The sequence below is a fragment of the Sesamum indicum genome, linkage group LG13 (assembly GCF_026168435.1).
Source record: "Sesamum indicum cultivar Baizhima isolate 11 linkage group LG13, ASM2616843v1, whole genome shotgun sequence".
In the NCBI taxonomy this organism is placed as follows: domain Eukaryota; kingdom Viridiplantae; phylum Streptophyta; class Magnoliopsida; order Lamiales; family Pedaliaceae; genus Sesamum; species Sesamum indicum.
In genome coordinates this window covers 9,071,420-9,082,743 of record NC_142669.1, presented here as the reverse complement: position 1 = coordinate 9,082,743, position 11,324 = coordinate 9,071,420, and the positions used below count along the sequence as shown (strand labels likewise).

General features: G+C 37.0%; 2 protein-coding genes across 3 annotated transcripts; one reads left to right on the top strand and one right to left on the bottom strand.

Moving 5' to 3' along the window:
- The first annotated feature begins 1,475 nt into the window (after positions 1-1,475).
- On the top strand, positions 1,476-2,647 carry LOC105176733 (putative histone H2A.3). The gene is made up of 2 exons (XM_011099631.3): positions 1,476-1,783; positions 2,152-2,647. The coding sequence occupies exons 1-2, from the start codon at positions 1,595-1,597 to the stop codon at positions 2,359-2,361; spliced, it is 399 nt and encodes a 132-aa protein (XP_011097933.1). The 5' UTR covers positions 1,476-1,594; the 3' UTR covers positions 2,362-2,647.
- A 177-nt stretch (positions 2,648-2,824) lies between these two features.
- Positions 2,825-9,798, bottom strand: FH5 (formin homology5). Of its 2 annotated transcripts, XM_011099630.3 has the most exons (6): positions 9,005-9,798; positions 8,181-8,682; positions 7,264-8,062; positions 6,978-7,180; positions 4,595-4,830; positions 2,825-4,298 (listed from the first exon to the last, which is right to left on the bottom strand). In XM_011099630.3, the coding sequence occupies exons 1-6, from the start codon at positions 9,167-9,169 to the stop codon at positions 3,339-3,341; spliced, it is 2,865 nt and encodes a 954-aa protein (XP_011097932.3). In that variant the 5' UTR covers positions 9,170-9,798; the 3' UTR covers positions 2,825-3,338. The 2 variants fall into 2 exon arrangements, with proteins under 2 accessions (XP_011097932.3, XP_088733210.1); XM_088877084.1 differs by lacking the exon at positions 9,005-9,798 and having other exon boundaries at positions 7,264-8,051; positions 8,181-8,318.
- Between the last annotated feature and the right edge of the window lie 1,526 nt (positions 9,799-11,324).

Here is an 11,324-nt window from a genome sequence, read left to right as displayed (position 1 = left end):
TATGAAGACACGTGGCTTCATCCGATAGAGTGAAATGAACTGTACAACGGGTTAAGTTTATAAATACCTGCTCAAAAGTCAAAATCTACACTCGACGCACATAACACACGACCTCTACAGTTTCGATCGAACTTGCTCGACCTACAAACTTATTTGTCAAATTGACGGATCTGGCAATTGAGGCCCTATTGTGTTAAGCAAGTCGTTCATTCAATCTTACGGGACTTATAAAAGGTTCCCAGATCCAGACTACATTCCACACCACAACTTTTGAACCGTATACCTAAAGGTAACATTTATCATATAACTAGTATTTGATCTCTCTTCTCTTATGAAATGCATAGTCGCAACAGTTTCTTTTGTTGCATTTACTTGTATTTTTGCAGATCTCCTCATCCACCGGCCTTCTCTAATAGGACGCTCCAAACCCTTGTAATCTTCTTCAACTCCTGGATGAGATGCGTCGATATCTCAATCGATTGTTTGAAGGTCAGAGAGTCAAGAACGTATTTCTCTAAAGTCGCATCCAATTATGAGTATCGTCAGACCAGAATGAATTTCACAATCCCAACCTTGCCTTGACTTTGGCAATTCAAATCAACTGAAAGTCTATGTTCGACAAATATGTCCTATTTTTGCACGTAAGTATGATGATATTAAGCTATGCAATCTTTTTGTGTAAATCATTGTTATTAATATTGCTTCTAGTATCACAATTTGGGGGGGCAAAATGACATCTTTTATAAATATTTATTCGTTAAAATAAATCATTATTTGTGGTGAAATCGAATACATGAACAAACAAAGTAATACTTTGGTCGGAAAAAAATTCTTTTCTCATTCTATTTTGTGTCCTACTTTGAATTTCATCCATAATTCATGAAATATAAAAAGATTTTCTTTGCCTCGATGATTTTTTTTCTTCTTTACCCTAATTCTTTATCATTACATCTTAGATTTTTGTTAGATGATAGACTAAATTGTAATAATCACTATTTACATAATACAATTGCTCATTTTTATAGAAAATCCAACGTGTAATGAATTATTGTTTCCTTATAAAATTCACAGTCAAATATGTCATTTAAACCCAATATCTTGACTATATTCACTGCGATTGAGTATTTATTATCACTGGATTTATCTCAATTTTATACCAATTTTGAATTTTGAAGTTGACGCATTTGACACTAAGAGGGCCGACGAAACCAGCGGCAGAACTGAGGAACAAGGGAAAAGCTCAGGGTCAGAAACGTCAAATCTTTTCCCACTCCGACACAACGTAATCCCAAAATTTCAAATCAAAAAAATTTTCCGCAATCGGTTATCGGCGCCAGGTGAATGCGGACATAATTCACGTCGCCAATCTGGCCGTTCAATCATTCGACAATCAACGGCCCATACCCACGATCCGCGTACTTCAACCCCATTGGTCCATTCCCTTTCCCCCACCACTATATAAACTCCTCAACCGCCTGGCTTTTCTCTCACTCGAAAAATTGTTCTTGCTTCGCTCTCTCCCTCTCTCTCTACGCACACTTCGAAAACCAAAACCTTTTGTTCCTGGTTTTTCTTTGTTTTCGGTGAATTGGAAATGGCTGGTCGTGGTAAGACACTCGGATCCGGGGCGGCGAAGAAAGCCCAGTCGAGGAGCAGCAAGGCGGGGCTCCAGTTTCCTGTGGGTCGTATTGCCCGGTTCCTCAAGGCCGGAAAATACGCCGAGCGTGTTGGTGCCGGTGCTCCGGTGTACCTTGCTGCAGTTCTTGAATATCTCGCTGCTGAGGTAAATTACTGCTGTATATTCATGTGTTCATCTCTCCTATCGCGGAACCCTGATTCCTAGATTTATCAAATCTAGGGCTTCCAATTTCCATAATTCTTTTGGGCCTGGTTACTGGAATCTTTCCCGAAAATCTTCGTTTCAATCGGTTTCAATAGTCCGATGTGAATTAATTAATTCCCTAATTTAACAATCTTACTTTCCCCTTTTTTTTTTTCTTTCTTTTTTTTTTTACACAAAAAAAAAAGATTTTGTGATTTTTGAATGTTGTTTCCTGGCCTGCAACTTTCTAGATTTGGCAGGGACTTCTATCGAGAAGTTAATTTTGCTGTTGAATGAATCTAAGTTTATCTCTGTTTTGGGTATACCAGGTCTTAGAATTGGCTGGAAACGCAGCAAGGGACAACAAGAAGACGAGGATTGTGCCGAGGCACATTCAGTTGGCCGTGAGGAACGACGAGGAACTGAGCAAGCTTCTTGGTGATGTGACGATTGCGAATGGTGGAGTGATGCCCAACATTCACAACCTCTTGCTTCCTAAGAAGACTGGTGGGTCATCAAAGCCTGCTGATGAGGATTAGATTGGTGTTAAAGAGAAGAGAAATACACATGACTTTTGAACCACATGTTAGGTTATGGGGTGTGTTAGATCCCTTGGGAACTTCATCTCCCAATGTCTTTTTGTTCTTTAATTTCTCTTCTGATTTTATGTTTTTTTTTAGCAGTAGTTGGTGGTAGGAATCGTGCTAGATTTGTGCATAAAAATGAATGAATGGAATTGATGTGTCTGTTTATTACAGTAATGAAAAGCAACATTCATGAGATGATATTTTGAAGTAATGAAAATTTCGTTGCCGGTTTGATGAATTTCCCCTCTTCTATTGTTAGATTTCTATTATTAACACTTATTGTTTAGTCTTTGAATTTTGGCAAGGAATATCTTTATCTTGATTGATATAGTTTTATACTAGGTTTTGTTTTTTGTCTCATAAATTGGCAAATTCAAGAGAAGACAACTGAGAAAGTAGGCAAGGAGTTGGCATGTAATTAGAAGTCATGAAAATTCTATATTTTCCATCAATTTTGTACATCGTAAAAGGAGGTGACATATTTCAGTAACTCACATTGCTTTTTCTGAATAATCTAAGGCGAAGAAGAATAGAAAAACAAGAAGACAAAGATACAAACAAAACTTGGGAATTGGAACTCCAAAAGAATTCAACTACTTTCGTCACTTGAAGCTCCAACTCTTTGCAAAATTACAGTGGAGCGCTCACTTTCCTCCATGAGACAATGTAAAATTTTTGTCAGCCGCGCCCGCCGGAACCATCACAGGGAGCAGTCTAATGAAAGAATGGTTACTGCACCACTTTTCTTGGCCTTCACCTAAACGTCTGCAACTACCGGAACAAGTTCCCAAGATGTTCATATTTGATGGGCTCCCCAGATTTTCAAAGTCCCAAAAGAATAAAATTCGTGGGACATAAAACCAGGGATGTGGTGTTAGCTGAGTTGCTGCAAATAGTCTGACTTACATCTGTATCTGCTTATACTACTATCAGTCTTCATCCGAACTTGAACTATCAAATCTCCTATCCTTGATGGCCGGAAACAGCAGTTGTCGATGATCTGCTGGATTAGGCTTCTGTGGATCTTTTTTATCCTTTGCTGGACGTACTGACCCCCCCGCTGGAGCAGGCTTCCGTGGATCCTTGGAATCTTTAGGTGCAGGCGCCGATGCTGGAGTAGGCTTCCCTGGATCTTTAGGTGTAGATGCTGACATCTCTTTGCTTGACGGTCCCCGAGAAGGCTTTGGTGGGGCATTCTTCACTTCTTTACATACTTTATCTAAAATTATAAGGAAATCCCGGACAATGGTAAATAATCGCAAACCCTCGTCTTTCCCAGCATTTCCGTGGAAGTAATCTGCTGTGCTCTTCATGAGACCTGTTATCCGTTTCTCTTCACTGAGCAACCACTTAACATCAGACGAAGCAGTCTGCAGAAAACAGCTTAATGTTTGGCGAAACCCATTGTCTTCAGCTATATCGTTCATATCTGAGTGCAGGAATTCTTCTGCTTTAGAGAGGGAATAACCGAGCTTGGCAACAGTTCCCGATACGGTATCAGCATCTACTAGTGCAGCTTTTCTGACATTTTCAAGATCATTACCCAGACCTGAGACCACCTGAAGACCAAGGCTCCTCAAGTTTTCATCTGAATCTTGCGCAACATCCTCCATTAGATCTTCAGACTTGAAGCTGGACATGCTCCTCATTTCTTTCAATGATCGTGCAGCTCTTATGCCTTCTGAACGGATAATTTCCTGAACAACAAAGTGCAACAACGTGGTTTTTCCGTCTATTCCTTTGACGTCTGATAACTTTAGAAGTGTATCAAGCTTAAATGCTTGTGCACCACCACGGAATGTCCCATCATTCATGCGATTTCCGGTTTTAAGAACTGCCTCAAGAAGCTTGAGAAACAACCTGCTCTTTCGTAATTCTGCACAAGCAGCCTGCAACAGAACATGAATTTGGACTATCAAATTGAGGGAGCTTAAATTTGAATACAGATTACTCCTCAAAAGGATGGAAAGCTCACTGCCTGCTATAACTGGCACTGAGTTCTTCAAGAACTCCTCGTTGTTAACTTAAACAAAACCAACTGAAAATTTGATAGCACATCGATATGCATAAATTGAACGCAATACAGAGACCTATCTCCCACCGGAAAGACCATCCGATACGGTTCACATACGAGTGATGTGTTAAAATTCATACTCAGTTAGGATTAGCAGGAGCAATATCTTACCTCCAAGACCACAAAGGAGTCTTTCAAGTTTGCTGCCTCCTCCTGAAGCGTGCACATGAAAAGCAATGATTCTAGCCTCTTAAAGGCAAATGGGATTTCAACCAAGACTTTGAGAAACCGCTCTGCCGGACCTAGTTGAGAAAACTCGCCACTATAGAGTCTCAGCTTCAGTTCCTCTTCGGCCGTAGGTGCCATTTTTAACAAAGTCCTGATAAGTTCTGGAGGAAGCTCATTACCTGATTCACTCCAAATGGTTAGCTGCTCATTCTCTAACTTAATTTTGATAATATCTTGAAATAATAATAATAATATGTTAATGCAAAACATTGAATTTAGACAATCTTGTGACCAAGTTACTGAAAAAGTTCATTGAATTGTGTAAATTCAATTCCAAATTACTGAATTCATGTATGTAATTAATTATTTCTCAGCGAAATAAACAAGTTGATAATGAAAAGAAATGGTCTAATAATTCTAACCAAAAAAGTTCTAATTAAAAAAGTACTGCAAAAGATAATTATGTTGAATATAATTTCATAATAAATCAATAATTTAGATGTTTTTCCCATGATGAATTATGAATATATGATGATAAATCAAGTATATACTTAGAAAGTTTGTTTATATTTCATACACATCTGTAGAAGCATGGTCATATACTACAATGCATTTATAGTACTTAATTTTTTAAATTAAATTTTAAACATTGTAAAAGATTCAAGATATAGAACTATTAGTTGAAAAAGCACAATAAACTTTTAAAAAGATTAAATAATTTGAAATATCAAAACGAAAAAGAAAAACTATAAAATTCACTAAAAATTAGTTCTATAAATATGCATAATATATGGTGGATTTTTTAAATTAAATTTATAATTTAAATTTTAAAATAACTTAAAGTTAGACCAACACTTATTGCATCATCACAATTATGATGATTTGTGGGACAAAGTTGAAAAACTTCTTTTATGTATTCTAATCCTTCATAATATTATCTTGTTTTTTGTTTTATGAAAACTATGTCAAACATCAAACGAAATTTTTCTAAAGCAAAGCGAGTTTAATAAATTAAGGTAAAATCTGGATATACAAATTTTAATAAGAATTGATCTCATTTTACTATCATGAATAATTGATTTTATACCCAAATTAATTAAAAATTAATTTTATTTTTCTATCTTACACTATGTACATTGCTTAGTACTTTTGAATTTTAAACTTCTTATACTGGTAGAATATTTAAAATCTCTTTCTCAATTTTCTAGAAAAGATTAAGAGAAATGTACGTATACGAACAACTTGAATTAAAGGACTCCTACGAAGGTATAGAGGTTGCAGTATAAAATTAAGAATGTTAAAAAAAAGATTAGAACATTTTATATAAATACAGAAGTTTGTGATGCAAAGTTTTAGATAAATATAAAAGTTGAGAAAAGTTTTTGAAAAATTCTATATATAATTTTAGAAGCTTTTATAGTATCTAAAAATATTTTTGGAAGAGTTTTTTTAGAGCTTCTCACTACACCATTAAGATTAATCTTCACCGTCGACTTTTTGAAGAGTGAAATGTATAAATATTGGAATGGAGCTCATTTTAATGATCAAGTTTCGATGTCAATATTTTCATTAGAATTCTTTCATTGAGTACTTATTTGTAAATTATTTTAAGATGGGGAACGAAAAAAAATCAATACTAAAATATTAAAAATTACACACCACGCCCGACGTGCGTGTATTTTACTAGTATCATAAAAAAACAAGGTGGACATAAGCAAAAATAAGGTGCTATTAGGAGTCATTTTCAACTGTTTATGTTTTCCATTACTACAAAGCAATCAAAGACTGATCAATCATATCAAAGACTAAAGATAAATATTGGATTTTGAAAATGAAAAATTCATAAGACTTGTAGCACAAGTGAACACATGATTTTTTATATTCTATGTTTTTCATATCAAAGGAGACAGTACTATAAACAATACATGCATACAATGGAAGAAGACAATGGAGAATATAGATTGCCCACTTCTCCAACTTAGCTACCCACCATTCATAAAAGGAAGATAACCTATCATTGACTCAATACTCGTTTCTTTTTATAGTTTTCAGCAAAACCAAAGCCCTTCCAAGGCATGTTAGATGTGGATTACAACAAATAACCTTATTTTCTCCATTGCATGAGATTTCAAATTTCAACCAATTTCCCTAGGCTATTTACTCACTTTTTGATCATTATCAATCTCCAATGAGAATGATTTGGTTGTTTTAACAATTGCCACCTTTAAACTATCTTTTCAGTAAAGTGCCACTCAACTAAACTGCAAATATCTACTTTATACTTGATTACATTGCAATCTAACAAAGATAAAGAAAACAAGATTACCTTCTTCAAGTGCTTCACAAACTTCTTGTGTAGTCACGTTTAATGCTTTGAGCAGAATTGATAGATTCTGTGACTTTTTTCCATCAATTATCTGAACATATTGAGGTTGAGCTTCTTTGGCTGAACCGCCTTTCTTTCCCCCAGTCATGTTTTTTCCACCAGCAGTATAACCAAATAGACTTTCAATCATCTCCTCGTTGAATCTGTTCATAAATTGATTCCATATCAGTGACGAATTCAAAGATGAATACTTGACATCAAGAATGACGGTGAAAGAAAGACTCACTGGAATGAACCGGATTTGATCTCATGCCAAACCATCGAATTATCAGGGTTTGCCATTACCTTGTCCCAAAAGAAAGGCTTTAGCTTAGCTTTATTACTACTATACTCTTCAGCTGAATTAGAACGAGGGGGTCTAAAGCCTCCTGGCGGCCGAGGTGGAGGGGGACCACCACCTGGAGGTGGAGGACCAGCACCTGGAGGTCGAGGTGGACCAGCACCTGGAGGTCGAGGCGGGCCACCACCTGGAGGTGGTGGGGGACGAGGACCAGCCCTGCCACCAGGAGGTGGAGGTGGAGGTGGTGCTCCAGGTGGCGGAGGAGACGGACCACCACCAGAAGGTCTTCCAGGTGGGGGAGGGGCTCTTCCAGGTGGGGGTGCTAGTGGTGCAGGAGCTGGGGGAGGGGCTCTTCCAGGTGGGGGTGGTAGTCCTATAGGAGTTGGGGGAGGGGCTCTTCCAGGTGGGGGCGGCAGTGGTACATGAGGTTGGGGAGAGAGAGGCGGAGGAGGAGGGGGAGGGGGAGGAGGAGGTTTAGGAGTAATTTGTGCCACGGTATTTTGCCTAGCAGGAGCAGCCTTTTGAGTAGCTTGTCTTCCAGGAGGCGGTTTTAATTGAGGTAATCCAGGTAGTTTACATACAGGTTCTACTACGTCGGTTTCAGGGCCAGAAGTAGTTTCAAGTGGAATGTCTATTTCTGAATTGCTCAGAGAAACTGTTGGCTTGAATGCGTTTCCACCAGTTCCATTACCAGGCTTTCCTCCATGCATTGAAGTTCCCAAACCGAGAGACTTCTGTGAAGAGGCTAAAACATTGAAGATGTAAGCCAGAATGAGAAGATGTAATATCACAATCTTAAAGGCAAACAAAGGAGGAAAAAGAAGATGAAATATGATAATCTTAAAGCACAAAAGATAATTTACCAATAGAAGAGTCGCTTGAACGCAAACTTAGAAGAGGACTCTCATCATTTCTGCTTCGCCCAGAGCCACTGCATTTACGAAAGCAACAGAAGACGAGAAAAGCAACAATAAAGGTCACAGTAGAAGTTACAACCACAACAAGAACAATTGGGGCTTCAGAATGTTCTTCACTAGATTTACGGGCTAATTGACGCCGTCTAGAAGAATAGTGCAATGGAAATAAAGACCCCCAATATCTACTGCACCAAGTACCCACACCCCTCTCTTCCATATTAGTAGGAGGTACAAGATCCTTTTCCCGCAAACAATCCAGAAGGATTTGCTTAACTTGAGGGAACAACACATTGACAGTGTCATGCAGTCTTGTTCTTTGAAACATACCATTCAAAAATTCCTTCCCATCACTTGAACTCTCCTTCACGGAACGTAATTCAAGAAGATCTTGTAGAGTTTTCTTGGCATGTAATAACTCATGTCTGCAGTTAGTCCTCAATAATGCGGCCTGCAGGAAGAAAGTTCATCAAGTTCTGAATTCTAGGCATGTATATTGGTATAACTTATAACTTAGGGGAGGAAGTATGAGAAAGAATCTACAACATCATATGCCTGACTTATAACTCTTAATTTCTTTGATGGAATGAATGTAGTATCTCTTCAGTTAAAAAATTTAATGGAATGTTGTTCATCTCTTCCATAATAAGTTGCAGTGTCTATGATCCCTTTACACTTGTGTGAATGACATAGACAAGTATAGGTATAGCAAAGCATGAGGCAATGCACATAAAGAAGCAAACTCAAAAAGGAGTAAGAGCTCTAATATATACCATCTCCTGATTTATCTCCCCTGAGTCAATCAGATAAGCAAGTAAGGGTTCTCGTTCCTCCCACTCGCTCTCCACACCGACTACCACCGTAACCAAAAGCAGCCCAACAAAAGCCACAAAACGGCAACTTCCTTTTATAATTTTCTTTTCTTGAATCATCATCATCGTCTTCTTCCCAATGAGGCACCAAAATGCCTCTCATAGCACCAAACCAAAAACGAATCAGAGAGAAACACCAAAGCCCTTCTATTTTCTTGATTACCCAAATCTTACGAACATGTCCAAAGGTAAGACATGCAGCACATATTTTCATCAACCCGACAAATATTCCTCAAGAACAGTTTCCAAATGCCTCAACCCCCAACTTTTAACCAACAATCTTGACAGCCCTCCTCGAATTGTTTACACAAATTCTCGAAAGTAAGGTCAAATCACGCATGCCCAGAAACCGCACAAGCAAAAGAGGCAGACAAAAACCAAGAAATGGGATAATCAACAATTTCTTGAATCTCTTTTCGGTGAATCCAAGAAACGATCCGCCTCCGCTTGGGGGGTTTTTGTCGTGTAGGATCAGATCCACCAAAAGGGATTGAAATATAAACATCTAACAATTGTTCCCCGTGTGGAATGGCGTCACGCGAGAGCTGACAAAATTTTATGGGAATGTTCTTTTGAAGATTTTCCTGTTTCCTTTGTTTGTGAGTTTCCAGTAATGGAAATTTCTGTTCATCAGATTTTTTTTTAATTTTTTTTCTATTTTGTATAACAGATTTGTGTGATTTTGATTTTCATGCAGCGAGGAGCAAAGCTCGCGGAGAGTGTCAATAACGTTTGTACGTACTACATAAGATATTGATATCTATTTACGTTATATGTTTTTTCTTTTTATATTTTTTAAGGATTATTTAAACTAGTAAAAGTGTAACAATGTAAGATAAATTTAATATTAGATTTTATATAATTTAAGCATCAATGTAAATTGACGTATTTTTGGTACTTAATTTGTCATTTGATGCATCCGTATAATGGTTTATCTCTTATATTTAGAAAAATTGTAGCTAGATTTCATCCGATAATGTCTCATTTATGGACTTAAATGAATGTTGTACAACGTCATCTTACTCTTGATCTAAATATTTTTAAAAATATATATAATAAATTTATTAAATAACTATTTATCTCAATAATATTTATTTTTCATATAAGTGAATTGATTTTACTTATATAGTTGGAAGGGTATTTTTGTAGTTGAAATGAGAATAAACAAAGTCAATAATTATTCTTTTGGTAAAATGTACTTTTCGTCCACTGGATGAAGGATGCTGCAGTTTCAATCCCAAATTTTATAGAAATAACAATTTAAATCCCATAATTTTAAAAAATATTACACTTATGGTCCCCAAACGACAGTAAAAAAAAAAAAAAGTAAAAAGCCATGCCCTCCTCACGTGCGGGTTGTCACAACTATTTGGAGGGGAAAAGCACACATGGATTTTCCATGTTGGTTTTGGAAGGATTTGTTCGACAGGCCGTAATTGATTTTGGAAAGGTTTTTGTGAAAGAAAAAAACGATTCCACATCCTAAAATATTAATGTAAGCACACCCAATTGAAGACATTGTAGACATTTCATAATTCAAGTAAAAGGTTTTATATGCATTTTTTTACTCAGGAAAGTTGTGGATGGGACTTTTTTATGATACGGTGGATGGGACTTTTTTACATAGTTAGACTAGTTATCATAATTGCGGATTTGTTGCTTCGTTTGAATGCGCATGAAGAGAACATTGGAAAGTTGCAAAAGATGAAGTTCTAATGGCAATGATGACTGCCTTCTGTTTGTCCGTAATATGCATTTTAACTGCTTATTGGTCAAAATTATGGGATCTAAATTGTTGTTCTAGTAAAGTTTGGGACTGAAATTACAACATTCCTAATCCAGTAGGATGAGAAATGCAATCCTGCCTTTTTCCTTATATTTTAAAGACAATATTTGAAAGATTTGATGAAAGAATATCTACATTGAGGTCAAAGTATTTGTAAATGTCATATTTTCAAAGGGGTTCAACTATAATTTTCAAACTTAAATGAAACAAAATGTAATTCAAATTTAATGCTTAAGTTCAATGAGTAGTTCCAAAATGCACAAGGCCCAAGAGACCAAATACCCAATTACAGCTTTGAGGAGAGGTGGTTGCGTCTAAAGTCCCCCGGCCCACAATGAGGGACAACCTAGTGCTCGTCTCCAAGCGATGTGGCAGCCTGTATAGGTGGCTTGAAGCCACTCACCTACCCAAGAAAGGAGATCACCACGTAGGATG